The following is an 18,995-nucleotide window of genomic DNA, read 5'->3' on the forward strand; positions in this document are numbered from 1 at the left end:
TACTATTAACTCTTTATGGCACATGCTTGTCCTCTGAAGGCAAGGTTCATCCCTACAGGGTGGGCAAACCAGGCGATAACCCCCAAAATTCGGGGTTCAGTGTACGGCCTTCTTGGTCCCTCTTCCTTTTTTTTCAAGATGGTGGTATAATTATCCAAAAATACTTGAAAATATAACCACATTCTACTCATAAATGGCAATTTAGTAGATAAATTATATGTTTATGTTATATGTAACTAAGTGGACAAGATACTCAAAAGCACTACAGAGAACGGATTAAGACGGCACTTGAGGACTGATCAAACTAAATAACATAATCTTCATTGATGATGAAGCAAACAAGCTCTGGCTTTAGATCCGAGGCTTGAGGTCAGTAGTACCAGTTTACAAGGTGTGTGACCAAGTCAAAACTGACAAAAAATATTTTTGCACAAACGTTGGAAGCATGATTATTATTTTTCACCAATGATTGTTTCAAACTGCAGTTACATGTCCAGCAGGTTTCTCTCATGATCTTATGAGGGTTGAAAGTACGCCATTTGTTTTGATCAGTGAAATATCACCAAATTAGTATCGGAGTGAATGATGTCATGTTCAAACTTATTTTTTTACCATATTTATTTCCTATATATCAACAAGTCTTTTTTGACATCATGGATCCTGAATTCTTTAAATACAAATGACATACTGATAGTGGTACCACACCTACCTCAGTATTTTGAGGAAACGAGGATGGCAATCACAATCACACACAGAGCCAACAGCACCCCCAGTACAATTACCAGCAGGTCAGTCTCTTGTGCTGAAACAGAAAAAAAGTTCCATTAGACATTTAACTCTTGACCAATTTATGACTTTTTTTTAAATTCAATTCAAAAACCTTTTAGCCTAAAAATCCACTGAGGTTTATTTGTAATTAAATAGAAATACAACGAGATACACAAAAAAAGGAAACAAGGAGAATCTTGAGAATGTGTTGGGGTTAATTCCATTTGTTTGGTGGATAAAAACTGAAGTAAGATTTTTATTCCTAATAAACCAGCAGGACTTGAAGCTTAGGAAACATATGAAGTGTTTATCCCACCTCTGCAGTGCTGAATGCAGCATGTCTTTAAATGATATCACACTAATCTGTGGCTGAGAGAGACTCCCTCAACACTTTACCTACAATTTGACAAGAAGTACTAAGGACGAGCTCAAGGTTAACATTGACGAGCACTCAAGTGCTAAAGTTGTAGGTTCTCAACAGAAAATTGTACAGAATTAGTAAAACCATAAAGAGTAGTGAAGTGGACATCACAGTCAGTTTGAGAAGAGATTATATTATTAATATAGATTGTAATCAAGACAGAGCCCAGGACTGATCCTTGTGGAACACCATTGTTAATTGGTTATTTCTAGCTTTGACACAAAATCCTTTAAACCTAATATAACAAAGCGTCATGATAAACACACAATAATTATATATATCAAAAGCTTTTGATAAATTGATAAAAACAGACATTGCTACCATTTGACCAAACAAAATGAATATTTATTTTATATTATATTTTTTTTAATGTAATGTAACAGAGATGGTGCATTCATTAAATTTGATGAGTACACATAAATAATTGTTTATGTAACTTACTGCCTTTTAAGAATTAGGTGTAGAGTTTAATTATAATGTGATTTCTCACAGACTCACATTTATTTATCAGTTACCAATACCAACGCATTGTGTCTCCTGAGCATCTTGAGCAGAGAGGTCGCACTTGATTATTGAAACACAAGTTTCACAGAACTGTAAAAACGTACTTGTCTCCACTTTGGTTCCTTCACCAAACAGGATCTCTCCACATGTGACCACAGCGCAGTAGTAAGTCCCAGCATCTGAGGAGTTGTGTATAGTTTTGGACAGACTGTAGACGCAGCTCTTCTCCTCTTGTTCATCTCTCCTGCTGCTCTGAGTGTAAATGAAGCCGGGATGGGAGCGTCCTGATCCGGCTCTGAACCAGTGCACACTGTTGTTCACTGGACACTGGACCAGGTTCTCTTTGTGCTTGAAGAGAAGTGAACACTGGAGGATCACTGAGGCTCCTGGTCTGACTGACTCAGTCTCTGGACTTTGTTTCACGAGAACAGATTTCTGCTGATTCTGATCTGCATGGTTTAAATTTGAAAAAGGCACAACATAATTTTTGGGCTTATGACCATGAGCTCAGACACTGTATCTGATGTGTTTTTAATAAATAAAACAAAACATTTCAATGATCTAAATTAGAAATGAAAAGTAAAAATTGTTTCCGCTCACAGCCAGGAAGATGCCATTAACAAAGGTCTGTGAGTACGCCGTTCCATTTTGACAGAAGTATGTTGCTTCATCCTCCTTCGCCACATTTGCGATGGTCAGAGAATAATGGGACTTCCCCTCTGTTACTGTGAAACGCGAGTTCCTAAATTGCTCCTGGAGCGTTTGCCTGGAAAAAGTTCCTGTGGCGACTGTTTGGATCAGGTATCCATGAGTCTGTTTGTACCAATGGAAGAATTTGCCCTCCTTCTCTGAAACCTGACATTGTAAAGTTGCATTTTGACCAATTCCAACCACCATCAAGGAGATCTGGGGAGGAACCTCAGCAGTTTGAGTCAGAGCTGAAGAAAAGGAACAAAACAAGAATAAAAAAGACCAAAATAAAAGTCATCTGCCGTCAGATCAGATGGACTCGTTCCAGGCCATTATGTTTTAGCTGTACTTTAACATAGTTCAATATAATCTTATCATATAATATTATATATCCATATTATCATATCCTTTAAAAGTTACACTTACACACTGAACGAAGAAGAACCAAAGTTACCAATGGTGTGAGCATTGTGGTAAATCACCTTCCTCTTGCACAACTGGTGTCCCTTCCTAAATCAAGATTTTATCTACTCTAGACTCTACAAAGTGGAAATCATCCTGATTGGCTGAAAGGCAGAAAATTCACTCCCCTAAATTGACCAAATCAATGATTCATTTTAGGTGCACATGCGTTGTTTTCTGCTCTGCTAAGTTGATATTTCCAGAGCAGTTTTGTTCTGTTTTCCTCATACAGTAATTGTGACTAAAGTTTAGTTGCCATCTTTCTTTGTCTGTGATTCCCAATTTTTACAATACATATATGTATCGATAATGTTAATGTGGTTTAATAAAAGCAGAATATGTAGGAGAGAACACCGTTTGCAGCTGTAGCCCCTGAGATCCCACTTTTGCTTTTCCTTCATTAATGACGTTAGTGACATAAACAAGGTTTTGTTATAACCTATCCTGACAGTATCGTGTTTCTATATGCAATGTGCACGTACACTAGCAGTGATTTGCCAGGTTAAAGTTGCAGGACAGGGACTAGACAGGAGTAAATCACTGAGTTAATCTGTCACACGGCCTGTTGAATTTTCTCTATATGAAGCCACTGTGCTGGGAAATTATTATTGAATCTGTCAGTTTTATCCTGAGGTTTCTCACGGAAGGAAAATGGAGAATATTTCAACGTTATAGTGATATTTGCAGTGTTTGACTGAAAATCCAATAGAAAAGAAACTATGACAAATCATTTCTATCAAATCGTAATATGATCATGAATTGATAATTTAAATTTATAATAAATTCCTTATTTGTTCTTTTTGAATATTTGTCATCATTCTCAGACGACTGACAGTTTTGTTTCTCTTGCGTGTTGCTTTTTTTTTTTCAAATATCATATACATAGAAAATGAAACCTTTCTATTTATATCAATATATTTAAATGGACATAGTCCTAATTTTACACCTATCATTTAATCTCATGCAAGTTCATTATTTTAAAGGAACAGACCAAAGGAAGAAAATCTATCATGTTAATGCAATGAGAAAGTTTTATTGAAATGGCTAAATCGCTGCTATACATTTCTACCAGTAACTTTGTAAAATGTAATCTGAGATGTTATAACTCCCCAAAAACAACTCTGTATTATTGTTGAAAGTTGAATGTTCAGAGTCGTGAGTGTATATGAATAGATCGCCCTCTCATGTTGGTTCTATCATGCACTTAGAAATCTGAGAGAAAACATCAACATGAACATAAACCAGTCTTTATTAAAAGAAATAACAATGTCAATGAAATAGGCCAATACGTTGATAATTTATGGTCAAACAGAAATACTGATGCATTCGATCACCAAAAAAACAACGAAGAAAATCGTTGTAGTAATGTTGTAGTTCACACCCACATTGTCGGCATTAATTTTTGTTTCTCTGAATACTCGATTGGCTTGTTGGTGAATCACCAGCTGGCAACGTAACCACTAACTCAGTCATTCTGTTCCGGTTACTACCCTCTGACACTTTGTCCAGCATCGAACACCATGTACACCAAGCATCTTTCAACGGCAAACAAGGCTGGTTAGCTTAGGAAACTAAATGACAGTACAGGAAAAAAAATACTGAATCCCACAAGATGAGTCAAGTCAAAGTGACCGACAGCGTTGATGAGATTTTTGTTGCACAGCGCAGGAGAGTTGGATACTGTTCACAAGACCGTTTACTAGGTTTTTATTGTGAAATATTTGCAGGACAGGAGAGTGCACAGCTTCAAACTGTATAGTGTATATATATAAAAATGTACAACCGCGACATGCGGCCGTTCCGTGCTGCCGCTGCTCTGCGGACGTTGAGCAGCCGGTGTGCCCCGGGTGTCACTCACATATACATACTCACTCAGATGCACTCACAGGTACCGAAATTTGGCACAGATTGATTTCACGTGAATCGGTACTGGACATTTCAAACTAACGTTGTTGCCACGTTCCACCACAGTCAGAGAGATCAGCTGAGGAACCTCTGCTGTTAGAATCAGAGCTGTTGAAAAGAGACAAATAACAGTTAAGCCTTGTATTATATACCGTATTTATAAATCTCCAACCACAGTATCGATGGTTGAACAATAATTTCCAGTAGTATTTTTGCCACAGTCATGTACTCACCCTTTGTACCAAAAAGAATCAAAGCAGCCAGTCGCCCAATCATTGTGGTGCAGCAGCGTTCTCTTGACCTACTCATGCTTCCCCTCCAAATGAAATACATACTGATAAGGTCATCGAGATTTTAACAGTAGAATACAATCTGATTGGCTGAAACATACAAACTGCACTTCCCCCTAAACTTGGCAATCACGCAATTCATTTTAAACTTTAGAGAAATTAGGCTCAAAATGGTCACATTGCAGGTAAAATAGAAGATTCAAAACTGCAAACAATGATTGGTGCATTACTTTGGTTACTCACAAACACATGTTCAAATTCATTCCAGTCACAAACACAGCCTCTGCCTCAGGAACCATTCATAGCAGGAAAAAGCTGCTCTTTTGAATTTCTTCTAACCAGGCCTGACTATCTCAGGTAGTTCAACTTTTAGCAATATCAATTTATTTAACTTTTACTGTGACTAGTAACAATTTATATTTAAGATATATGTATATATATAAATAATTATCTCCAGACTTGTCAGTATATCATTAATCTCTAGTTTAATTCACTCAAACTCAAAATTTTCTACATCTGTGAATATGACAATAATATCTTAGACTCAGATGATTCATTCATGTGTGTGTGGTTTCTCATTATAGAGAATGAATGAATACAATTCAATTGAATACTATATAATTTCATATTTAATTCAGATATCTGACTAGTCATAATTAAAGTTCATATCTACATAACACCTGACTGACTTAGTATACTTCACCACTTGCGCTGATGGGGAAGAAGAGTCCACAAACACTTTTGAGTGCTCCAGGGGGAAACATTTCTTACACAATCCACTACAATTGAAATGAATTACTACTTGGAAGTGTTAAAAAACATAGTGCTTTCAAATTTCATACTGCTCTTGGTAAAATAGTATACAAGGTAAAGTTGCTGATCAAGATACAACATCTGCTGTTACAGTGTAGGGCCTCTGTTGTTCTAAATGTTAGCTAATAGAAAATGTTGATTTAAATTGTTGTGGTGAAACCCAGCCTTTGATGTTGCTTCATTGAACTGAAAAGTAGCATATTTATAGCTTTATTTGTTCTTTAAAACGTGAGGAATAAAATGGTTAACTCCCAGCAATACTCTTTCAGACAAGAATGAAACAACAGAAAGAGAGATTAGGCTTTGACAGTGGCTGTAACAAAGCTAGTAAGAATAGAATGATACTTTTATATCCTGGAAATCACATTCGACCTTTTCTTTATAAGTATATAAAAAATACTGTATAAAATTATTGTCAAGAGTAGTGTATAAAAAGCTTTAACTCAGTAGTTTCACAGCTTTTTGTTTAATTCATTCTGCACAAACTGTCTTCAGAATGTAAAATAATAAAGTCTTCCTGGTAAACGCTAAGCTATTGAAGCAGACGAAATGTGGTATCAGCTTCTGCCTTTGACCACCATCAGAGGCTGTTTTCATTTGTGAATAGACTTGATGCAGGGCTTTACAGGAAGCAGGTGAGTTGGCACAGTGAAGTGGCAAAACCTTAAGCAAAACCAGTTTTATTTCTGCCAAAGGACTGGATATGTTCTGAGCATGTCTGTAGTGAACGAGCAATTCATTGGATTCTTTTCCACCGTCCTGATGAGCCTCATGAGAAAGGATAGTTTTGCTGTTAAAGAAACTTAATTTCTCCTCTACAAGTTAATAAATCAATGAAAATCAGTTCACCCTCAAATGAGTCTGCATAGAGGTCAGAGATTGTTTGGGATTTTTATTTCCTGAAAATATTTAAAATTTGTATTGACTTGTCCCCATAAGCACTGACGATTTTTAATAATATATAAATGCGAATAGTCTTTAATACATTACATACATTGTTTTTATTTTAGTATTGTAATTTATGATATGGAGCAACTCCATAATTACTTTGAGCTCAGACGACTCTTTTTAACTGAACACTTCATTCTTTGTTATTCGTCGCTATCACCCAATAAGCGCGCACAAAACGGAAACCAGCTAGTTGCTGAAAGCCGTACTCTCCTGCCTGAAGTGTCAAATTAACTGTGGACCTCTGATCTGAGACATGTGGGGAAAGCACATGATAACCTGAGGAGGCCTGGTGAAACACATTTCCTCCAAAAATGGCTGATGTTTGCACCTAGATTAACTGGTGAATCTGGTTATTTCATACAAACAAATCCTTTCACTGCAGGAAAGGAGCATGAAATTATTAAAATTAACTGTGTGACTCACACTATTTCCAATGCAGTAGCAAACTCACTGTCACATCTGTGTGTTTTCACCTCTTCATGAATGATCTTTTTTTAAATTTTGTTTACCCACAACTTGTTCAATGCAGAAGCATGACACACCACAAGCCAAACAGGAGAGTGGGGAGGAGTTCTGTATCTTTGACTGACGTGCTTTTTGTATTTTCCACAAACTGCAGACAGCTGTATGGTAACACCATTACAAATGAGCATTCTGTAGATTTGGAAGGAATTTACATATATGTGTAAGTGTAACTTAAAATATGCAGCTTTTCACAAATGCCAGAGGACAGATACCTTAAATACAAAACTCTCCTCCATCGTCTTAAATATGGGTGACATGTCTGTACCGCATAACAAGGCCAAACCATGGCTGGTGGTGTCTCCTCCACTTTGGAGAGAAGGCTGCTGGGCCGCCTTCTGCTTTTCCTTGAGATCACCCATCAGCTGCTGACTCACCACACACCACCCAGGCTTCAAACTGATATGGAGAGGGAAGAGCTACATGCTAAACTAGTTGAATAACTGTGTGTGTGTGTGTGTGTGTGTGTGAGAAATATATTTTGTGTAGTATTTTATTTATTTCTCATTCAGTAGATTCATCTCATCTAGGTATTTGTATGTGAGTATGATCTTCTAGACAGTTACAAGTTGTTGATAAAGTTGAATTGTTTAGTGCACTTTATAAAACATTTTTCAATTCCCCAAATATTTAAATTTTCTAATAATTTAGCCATATGGAAACATCGACAGTGCACCCTCATCTTACCTGAAAGGTAGGTTGAGGAGCAGGCTGGATTTATAAATACATTTAGGCTTTATGATATGTTGGCGACAGCCTTGTAATTTTTACATATTCTTAAAGACAGCAAAAAACTGAAATATCTTTTTGAATCTAGAAGATAGATTTATTATTTGAGCTTTGAAAATACCTACCTTATTCATTTTCCTTACATAAATGTTTCATTTACAAACATATATATCTTCTTCCTGTATTACAAATAAAATGTGGAAAGATAAAGCAGACAAAATCTAAGATAAACTTCAAAAATAAATCTAAATGAACTTAAAGCTTAATAAATTATTACTTATCTATATAATGTAATATATAACATCAAAGCTACATTGTTTTGTTGTGGTGTTTGATTTGAATATATTTCATTCAGACACTCTTGTACGGGTGTTGCCACTGCATCACTGTCAAAGCCGACACACTTTGGAAACAGAATTCCCAGAATCCCTCGCTGAATTACTTATGCTGATACCTGTCAAAGTTGCTAAGATCAAAGCAATTGGGCAAAGTGTGTGTGATTAACTACTCCCGTGAAGCTGATGTGAGACAATAAAGTACAATAACAAACACTGGTATTCCATCGTGACGTTTAATAACGTGATATGTTATGCACACGAGCTTCATTTGAAACTGGGAGCGAAAAAAAGACTCGTTTATTCACACCTTTGGTCTTAAACGACTTCTACCAAGGCAATAATGCTTAAGTTTCAAGAACCATTTGGTTCTGGTGGTGACTGCAACTATGTGTTTCTGGTGTTCACTTGTGTCTCCACACTGTTTTTGCTGTAGTCTTTAAACCTCACAACTTGACACAACGTATAATTACTTTCAGATATGCTTCATATACAGGTTCCAGTTGTACCATGGAACTAGAACTCTCCACTTTGGTCTCTTTTGATGTTGGGCACAGTTTGTTAGTTTTGCAAACCTAATGGTTTGTAGTTTCTGAGATGTCAGTGGTGGGCCCTGCTTCCTGCCTACAGCCTGTAGAGAATACAGACGATGGATGGTGACTACACCACCTCTCAGCTCCAACACACGCTAAAGCTGATCTGCTGTGTGGAGGGCTGTCACTGGCCTGCAGTATTTCACTGTGTCAAAGAGCTGCATACATCTTTGTCTTTAATAATTAAATATAAACCGTTGTCAGGGATTGTATTTTTGATTTGAGGATGCAGAACCCATACTGCAGCATTGTTAAGTGCTGGCCAGAATTGATTTCAAGCCTAAAGCTTTATATTGAAATGCCTCCAGGTTACGATTCTATATCCCTACTTCCTTAATATCCCAGGAATCAAAAACAATATTCCAACAGCTATTCAAAGTCATCCTGCCTCACATCCCATGCTAAACCTGGTGGAGCTGACCAGATGCCTGTGCACCTCCATGGGAAACGAAAGAACACTTCCCAAACTAAAACTAGTCTACTACTTAGCAGAAACATAAATAATAAAACAGGGTTATTCTACAGGATTCTCAACATGCATTTTCAAACATGCTCAGAGAAATGCCTAGACAGGGTCGCATTTACTTGTGCTAAAAAGTATCGTGTCTTATATGTATGTTGAAAAGTGAACTGAATTAACTTTACAGAGCAAGAGATTAAGTTTTGTTAGAGGTTATAAATGCTGTTTCACACAAGAGTTAGTTGCCCAAATTTAATCTTGGACATGCAATGTATTTACTGGGAATATTCTTGGCACGCCTCTTCATCACAATCCATTTGGTACACTGGGACCCTCTTCCTGGGCCTTTCATATCCCTCCTACCACCAACCTTTAATGTGTGGGCCAGGCCTAGTAGTTTTGTTGTGGTGATCCTGCTGACAAACACAAGAAAACACAAACATCCTCTGACTCAAGGCTGTCGCTTTTTTACTTCGTCGAAACCAGTCCTTCAATTTGCCTTGAATATACAGTTCGATAGTGAATAAATGACATAGCAAACACAAATATATGCCGTATCGCAACAGCAATGCTGTTAATGATGTTGAGGGTAAAGTCTCTTCTATACTGACTCCTAAGTGTAATGTGGGAGTGGCATATAACGCTTACTTCATATCATGTTGCCATTTTTAGAAAACATGAAACTTTATGTTGCTGTTATTGCTTCCCATGTACTTGATGAAAGACATTAGATATTATTTCTCAGTGAAATGAGAGCTAACTATGTTGCTTCCTCTTTTATTGTTCCCACCTACTGACATGAGGCAACATGAAGGAAATCTTCCTGCAGCATATAAGCACCCAAATTTAACAACTGTCTGAAGAGGATTCATTAAATGCTGATCTTATTCCAACTACTGCTGTTAGTTTCAGAGCGACGCGAAGTCAATCTCTGGATTTTTATTGGAATATACAGTGACGTTTTGAATTGTTGTTCCTCCAGGCCAATTCAGCACACAGCACATTATTAGTCCAAGTCATCATTAATCGCTATGCTCACTTTCTACTTTAATTTTTGTAAATGATTTGATCAGGAACTTGAGACAAAGACCAGCTGATGTCGTGAGATGGCTTTAGTTGTAGACGCAGAGCGCCATAGTCGCATTTTCATAACCTAAATTTTTGACCAGGCTTGTTCTGAAATTATTTGAGACCTGGGAGGGAATACATTCATGATTATCTTCTTGGTGTTAAGACCTTCACTTAAAACAAATAAGAGTCACAAGCTTATCTGTGTACATTAATAAAAATAGACATTTAGAGGCGGATGCTGAGTTATTATCAGTATAGAAATGAAGATATATTTGATGAAGGAAATGCTGATTGGAACATTTCTTGAAAATTTAAAAGGTAACAAAGAAAAACACAAACATCTTCACAATCTCTTAAAAATATGAAATATTTTGGAAAATACCCAAACACAAATTTATAAGCAAATTTAATCTTGTTCTATCGTCTTTTTATAAAGAGAATAAATATCTTCAATTTAATTTAATGCATAAATGTATTTAATTGCTCATTTTTGTGTTTGTGGGTGTTTCTATGACCAGAATTTGACATAAACGCCACATTCTTAAGCCCCATTTGATACTATTGCCCAGGAGACTCTGTGACTCCTGGTATGTGTCTCCGTCCTGTCCGACTCTTGGAGCAACCACACATGTCTAAATATATGACAAGCTTGCACTGGCTCAGAGCTGATGAACCCCATCTCAGCTTTAGCTTATGTCTAAGGTAGGTAGTGGTGATGATTGCATGAGTGAGGAGCTCTCAGCTTCACTTCCACCACACAGATGGGTCTTCAATTTCTGTAAGAGTTCTTTTGTTCCTCTGACCTTTTGGGACTTATTATTTATGCACTGTAGGCTCATGTGAGAGATTTTATTTGGACAAGGAATAAATTGGACAATACAAATTGTCTTTATTGTTAAATATCACATCTTGTGTGTTTAATTTAGAACTACAGAATAAATTACTATTTATCATAGCAATTTGTCATATATTTGTTCCTTTTGAATTTAAACATTATTTTAAAATCTTGATTATTTAATTTTAAAGTTTCAGTGTGGTCGGGTTTATGTGTGGTCTGTAAATTTTCAAAAGGCCACTAATAGTCTCTGTGTCTGTTATGCTGCATTGGCTATGTTCGATTGTTATCATTGTCTGACTGCAAGAGTACCCATAAGATTGTTGCAGGAAGCAGAACAAATATTCTCATATTCTTTACTTGATCAAAAAGTATTTAAAGCAAGATAAATACTGACTGAATTGACATTATCTTTATGTAAATTGATCCCACGTATCTTGATCTTTATCATACAGCTGGAGTTTCTTTATAAATACAGAGGCTGCAGCAGAAAGCAATCCATAAGTCAGGCAGGTAAGGTGCATATGATGAAAAAGACAGAAACAACTCATTAATAGAGCTCAACTTCCATTTATTGATTCATATGATCTGTCACCGGCATCGGGTATCTGCATTTGTTGCGACAGTCTGTCTGTGCTATCCACGATGGTTCAAATTATCGTAATGATCAGGTGTTTGACCCTGGCAGATTTGACCGCAAAGTTTGACCTCATGTCGGCCACTGCTGTCGCTATCTGAGGACGATATGAATATTTGGTTCAACTTGTTCCATATACCGCTGCTCACTGTACATTAGAATCTTTTTAATATTGAGCATATCACATGTGTCCAAGTTGTACAAATCTCAGCACTGTAATTTGTGGGTACTTTACAAAAACATATGCCGTAATAATGTGAAGTTGATTAGATGGATGGCTCATAGAGGAAAGCATTCTACTTTTTTGTTTTTATTTAATTTATGTTGTTTGTTATCAAGTATTACCTAATTTCATATTGCTGGCTACACACATTAAGGAAAAACACAAGTGATATTTAATATTATATAATATTAGTGCACTAGCCCTAAAATCTATATCGTCATTGTGGATGGTTAGTGGTAAGTACTGGTTTATTTTTCATATGTTAATTTCTAAGACATTTTGTTTTTTCCACAATCTCCCCAGAGACACAGACTATTTGTTTAGCCACCGCGTGCACCAAATCTTCAATTATATGAAGTATGGTTTTGAAAATAACCAGGAGAGTGAAAATGTGTAAAACTCAGATGAATAGTAGAAAACAGTTCCACTTGGAAGCCAGAGCTTGATGTATAGGCTAATAATCCAAAGAACACTTTCTGATTAATTACACATTACCTCATGGACTGAAGATTGTCAAAAGTAGCCAGTTGGTCTACATACATGTCAAGTATCTGATGTTCATAACAATATTTGACTGTATTAAAAATATTTGTATTTCAAACACATTTAGTAACTGCTTTTGGTGACACCTACAAAAACTGTCACTCACACTTCCTGTTGCCCCGCTCCTTCACTGGCTACCAGTGGCTGCCCGTATCTGTTCGCAGCAAAATACTAGTACTTGCACCGTGCACAGAACTGATTCGGTCCACCACCAGACATGCACAAACCTCACACTCCCAGCCTGCCCACTCCGCCTCTCTACCCACAACTGGCTAGCCTCTTCATCACAAAATACTCAATGTAATCACCATAGCCTGGTTGTCCTGTTCTTGGGGTCAAATGGGGAATGGAAAGCTCTCTAAATGCACATCAGGACAGAAAGCCCACACATCTTCCACTGAAACCAAAACACATCTTCCACTATACCTGAATAATAAAAAGAATAAATAAAAATAAAATTTCCTTCCAGCACTTCTAGTTCTTACTTGAAGAAAATGTTACTTTTGATTCTGTTGTTCTGCTTCATACTTCCCATAAGCTGATGCACTTTAATGTTAATCGCTTGACAAAATCGTCAGCCAAATGAATGTAATGAACTGTGTATTTTTAATCCTCCTCCCAGCATTTTCATTTTCAAGGTCAATCGTGTCGCATTCTTTTTTAACTACTTTTAAAGATCTACACTTTCACAATTGGGTTCACGCAAAATTAAATCTATAAAATAAAATGAATGCTTGTGCTTATTGTTTAAAATCTTGGGTTACATAAAATGTACACTGCAAAGAACCCAATTCATAAATGTCAAGACTTGGATATTAATACTTAAAATACTATCAATAAATCTAAAATTATTTTTCAGATAATTTCGATAAAATCAGTTTTGACTTTTAAATTGTTCATTTTTAAATAGTTATGTTTAAACTACTTCCATACATGTGGAAGTTTAGGAAATTGAGATTGTAATATCTACTTTTGAAAATAGTCAAAATCTATGCAATAATATTTTTTGAATAAATTAAATATCAGCCTGCACTATACTAGTTTTATTTTATCGCTATTGTAATTTTCTGAATGAATTCCACTTTGTTTACATTAATTCAGAACTTGTTTGAAATATAGAAATGAGTGCATATTCCACGCCAGAGCAAAAATATAGGTGGTTTCACTAGAAATTGAGGGCAGTGGAAAAACACAGTGGAAGAGTGGGTATGATAAGAGGAACACTTACTGTGTAATATTTGCTGTCACTTGTCCTAATGTACCCACTGGCTCCTCACATCCCACAACATGTTTGAATGAGCCAGAAACCTTTCCTTCCAAGTTGTGTCTTCCATGTGACGGGAGGTGGAGCAGTGATGTTTACAGTTTGAAATGATGATCTCTTTTGTAATGGAATACAGTAATGGATGAGTCTGTTTGAACTGAACTCGGTTTGAGATGGGAGAGTTTGGGAAGGAGTCTCTGTTGCTGCTGTGTGGTGGTTGCCGGTCTTGAAAATCCACTCCTACTGGCTTTACTGATTTGATTTATTGAGAAAAATATATCTTGGCCTCTGAGGAAACAACAGAGCAGCAAACACTGCTTAACTAAGAATCCTCGCTCAGGACTACTGCGTGCCTAGCACAGGGAGTGAAATTCCATTTTCTTATGTCAAACATGGTGCTGCAAGAGGTGAGGGACTTGGTATGAGAGGTGCTGTGTCCCTGCAACAAGCTTTGAGCATCACCACTACCACCATCTGGCACCAGAGAGAAGCAGCCAGCAGCTTATGGTTAGTGATGCAGCTGCAACTGGTGCATATGACACTAAAAGCATGTTATGAACTTTGTAAATGGGCCTTGATAGTGAAAGAGGCCCACCTGCCGGAGGGGCTTAAAAAAAGAGATTTGTTTAAATGCAGTGCAGCTCAGCTTCCTGAGATCAAAAGCAGAGAGTGAGAGAGGATGATGCTTTAGTCTAAAACCCAGCTACAATAATGTTGACGTTTCCGTGAATGTGGACGGCGTGCAATTTTTTGTGTTTCAGGAGGTATGAAGCCAAATCAAACAGAATTCAAAGAGGAGATGTAATATATTTTGGATAAGTAATATCAAATCGGTGTTTTAGTTTATATGAAATTCCCAGCTGATACTGAGCTACTTTATAAAATGAGACTTATTAGTTTAATATAATTCAAGATTATTATGCATCAAAAAGCAGTACTTGTAGTATTGATGAACAACTTTATATAAATAGCAATGTTTGAAAGAAAGATGTAGTTTCAGAATGATGTTGTTTCATAACATTGTGCTTAGTTGTTTGTTTTATTTCAACATACATTTGAATAAAATACGCTTGAATGGGTATCTGATGTAAATGATAACATCAACAAGGTTTTAGGAAGAAAAATAACAGACAAATAAATAAGCAAAATAATTAGTTCTAAAATAGCAAGTTTAACAGATACAGATAGTTAAGTGGTAATAATGGTCAGCCACAGAGAAGTTTCATTACAACATATAATTTGGACATACATCTCAAGATGTGTGATGTTCCACTTACTCTGTCTGTCATGTGGTTCAGTCCAATCAGAATCACCATATGTGCTTGTCATCATCCATGATATTTGGAGACTGGTTTATTTTCCTGCTCTATTTAAGGTGACCTCTCCTGACTTTCTGAATTACTGTCACAAATACCTCTAAATATATTTTTAAATACAAAACAATATCAATCAAATAATATATCCAATTGTGAGACGTACTGTTATTACAGCCTTCAGCCTCTGGCTATGAGGGTATAAAGTCCCTTATTATTTGACTTTACTTTTTGCTTGTAACCCTTAATGTTTTGGCTCACTCACTTTCCAATAGTGTGGAGTCATTGCTCATGTGCCTGGGAGCCTTATTTGTTTGCTTCCTCTGGTTGTGTGTGACTTGTTCAGCGAATCCTCTTGAACCACTCCCCATTACATTTTAGCGGGCTAGACTCCAAGGAAGAACCTAAATACATTTTGCACATGGTGGTAGATCCATGGGATAAGAGAGCCAACTAAGTCATTTTTATTTTTAAATCAGCACTTAAACAGCAGACTGACAAACATGTTTGTGAATATAGGTGAATTTAGGGACAAGAGTTCTTATATTTATGGAATAATGATCTACATTTGAGACATCATGCACCAACTATGATTAATGCCAATGTTACTCCAAATATCTGCAGCCAGCAATCGCTGGTGAGCATTTAGGTGTTAATATGAGTGGGGAATAACTAATAAATCTATGTGAAAATGAACTGAGAGCTTCCAGATGAGCTATTTGAAACTCTTACCACAGCAACGCGTAAGTTCTGCTGTGAACCATTTGGTCTTTGTGTGACTGCGCACGGTAGTTTTTGTGTCTGGTTTCTGTCCATGCATCATTTCTGCCAAGAGTTTTAACACCACAATTCTGACAATGTGGTACTATTACCAGATACGTTTGTGCAGTGGTAGTTCCAGTTGCACTTATGAACCTCCACTCCTGGTCTTTTTGATGTTTATAAGGCTTTGTTGCAATGTGTTCACGAAATTTGTGGGTCGAGATATTGTGTCTGTGGTGGCCCTGCTTCCCCTGCCTCACAGCAGCCTGTAGGGAGAATATGCAGACGATGGACGGTGTGACTACACCACTTCCCAGCCTAACATGCTGTGCTTGATCTGCTGCGTGGGGAGGCTGTCATTGCCCATGCAGCACTTCACTGGGTAAAAGTCAAAGATGTGCAAAGACTTTTCTTATCTTCAATTAATTAAATATAAACCAAGTCAAAGAAAGATTTGGTATTTTTTGACGGAGGATTTTTAATCTTACACTTAAAGTTATATATTGTTAAGTGCTGTCAGAATTGATCTTACTTGAAGTTTGGGTATTGAAATACTTGTATATTGTGGTATTCTCATATCCCTTTACTTCAACATCTTGTAAATCAAAACATTATTCCGGTTTGGTCTAGTTACTCGCACTCTACATCCTACAAACCTGGTGGAGCTGACTAGATGTTTGTAATCATGGAAATGAGTGCACTACTCTAAACTCCCAAACTGGTTCATCACTTATGTAGAAACATAAAGGTCAAACAGTGTTATTCCACAGACTCCAATATGCATTTAAAACACGCTCAGAGAAATGGGATAAATGGTGATTTGGTTCTAAAGCTGTGGCACGTGTTTATACAAAGTTGAAAAGTATGAAACTGAATTAACCATATAGGAGTGTATTTGTTTGTTAGAGGTTATGAAATGCTGTGTTCACATATGCTGCGTTAGCTGCCCAAATGCCTTATATAAATGTACGACTGTGGGAAAATATTCTGGTACGCTCTTCATCACAACCGCCTGCATATTGATCCCCTCCTTCCTGGGCCATATCTCCTGCACCACCAACCTTAATAAAAATAAATTTGAAAGTAGTTTTATGATCCTCACCACATAAACAGCAAAGAAAACATACATCTGGGACTACACGTTTTTTTACTGTTCGGAGAAACCAGTCTGAATTCTGTTTGAATATACAGTTCAATATATTAAAAATGATATAGCAATACAATATATGCTGTGAATGGTCATAATGTGTTATAATGATGCTGAGGGTAAAGTCTTCATACTTGACCTTACGTAATGTGGGAGTATATTATAACGCTTTACTTTACATCATGTTGTCATTTTTAGAAACATGTAAACTTTAGGTTGCTGTTATTGTTTCTGCATGTTCTGATGAAAGATATCGATAATATTTCCTTCAGAAATGAGAGGCCAATCATGCTGCTCTCTCACAACTCCTACCTCCACTTGACATGATAACATGAAGGAAAATCTCTTCCCAGCACATAAGCATCTAAATCATCGGGAACTGTCTGAAGAGATCTGTATTAAATGCTGGATCCTGTCTCCAAATCATCATACAAGGCCTCAGAGCTTACTTAAGTCAACTTTCAGACTTTATCGAACATAATGTGGATGTTTTAATTGTTGTTCCTTAAAGTCAATTCAGCAACAGCTAATGAATAGTCTGTCATCACCACAATGCTGTTCAATTCCTCTACCTTATTTCAGGCTTGATTTGACTGGTGAACTTCTGAGACAAAGACTGCTTGATGTAAACGGAGATATTGAAGTTGATTGCAGCCGCTAGAAGCTTCCATCACAACCCTAAAATTTTTTTGACTGTGGTTTGTTTTGAAATTTGTCGAATTTTTTGGGAGGAACATATCTCTGCATGATTGACCCTGGTGTTGAAGAAGACTCCCCACTTTGCCAGCCGTGCAAGAGCCCGGGCCTTGTTCTGCACATAATAAAAATAGACGAATGATGCTGAGGTTACCGTAAGAACAAAAAAATCACTGGATACGAAATTGCATTGAATGAGCATTTCCTGGCACCAGCGGCAATAAAGAAACACAAACATTTAACAACTTTTAAAATACAATACCCTTAAAATACCAAACACAAATTTATAAGCAATTTAATCTGGTTCTATACTGCCTTCTATAAAGAGTAATAAAATATCTTCTTCCTCAATTTACCTTAATGTAATAAATGTATTTAACGCTCATTCATGTTTGTGCTTCCAGGACCGTGAACCTGATATAACTGCCGCCATTCAAGTCCTCCATCTGATACGCCAGTTCAGGAGACTCTGTGACTCTTCCGCAGGGTTCCGGCCTCGCAGGTCCTGACTTCTGACAAAACTGCCACATGTCCAACATATGATGGTAAGCTTCTCGCACTGGTTCAGAGCCAATGAATCTCATCCCAGGCTGCAGTTTATGTCTCATGGCAGACAGGTGATGAATGCAACGGAGCCCAGGAAGCTCAGACTTACCTGCAGATGTGTCTTCCACCTCTGCAAGAGTCAGCTCCTCTGATCTTGGGTGACGCATACGCGCTATGTGGTCATGCATGTGTGGAGAGATTTTATTTGACAAGAATGTAAAACTGGAAATGAAGGCAACTGTTTTATTGTTAAAATATCATATTTGTGGTTTAATTTAGAATCAACAGAATAAATTACTTACTGTATCACAAATTTAATACATTTGTTCTTTTAATTTAAAACATTATTTTCAAACTTAATTAACTTTGATTATTTAATTTCGTGTTTCAGGTCAATATCTGATCAGAGAGAAGGCCAACACAGTTCAGTGTCTGCGCTAAGTGTGCTGCATTGTTTGCGGGAGTCTGATTGTTATCACGTCTGACCCAGGAGAAATGTGTGGACACATAAATAA

The 18,995-nt window shown here is 36.9% G+C and overlaps 1 protein-coding gene across 1 annotated transcript; it reads right to left on the bottom strand.

Moving 5' to 3' along the window:
- Positions 1 to 289: 289 nt before the first annotated feature.
- LOC118112475 lies at positions 290 to 2,886 on the bottom strand. Its single transcript, XM_047340591.1, has 4 exons — positions 2,810 to 2,886; positions 2,281 to 2,631; positions 1,798 to 2,139; positions 290 to 802 (listed from the first exon to the last, which is right to left on the bottom strand). Exons 1-4 carry the CDS (start codon positions 2,850 to 2,852, stop codon positions 711 to 713), a joined length of 828 nt encoding a protein of 275 aa, XP_047196547.1. The 5' UTR covers positions 2,853 to 2,886; the 3' UTR covers positions 290 to 710.
- Positions 2,887 to 18,995: the final 16,109 nt, after the last annotated feature.

Source organism: Hippoglossus stenolepis, chromosome 7, assembly GCF_022539355.2.
Source record: "Hippoglossus stenolepis isolate QCI-W04-F060 chromosome 7, HSTE1.2, whole genome shotgun sequence".
Classification (NCBI taxonomy): domain Eukaryota; kingdom Metazoa; phylum Chordata; class Actinopteri; order Pleuronectiformes; family Pleuronectidae; genus Hippoglossus; species Hippoglossus stenolepis.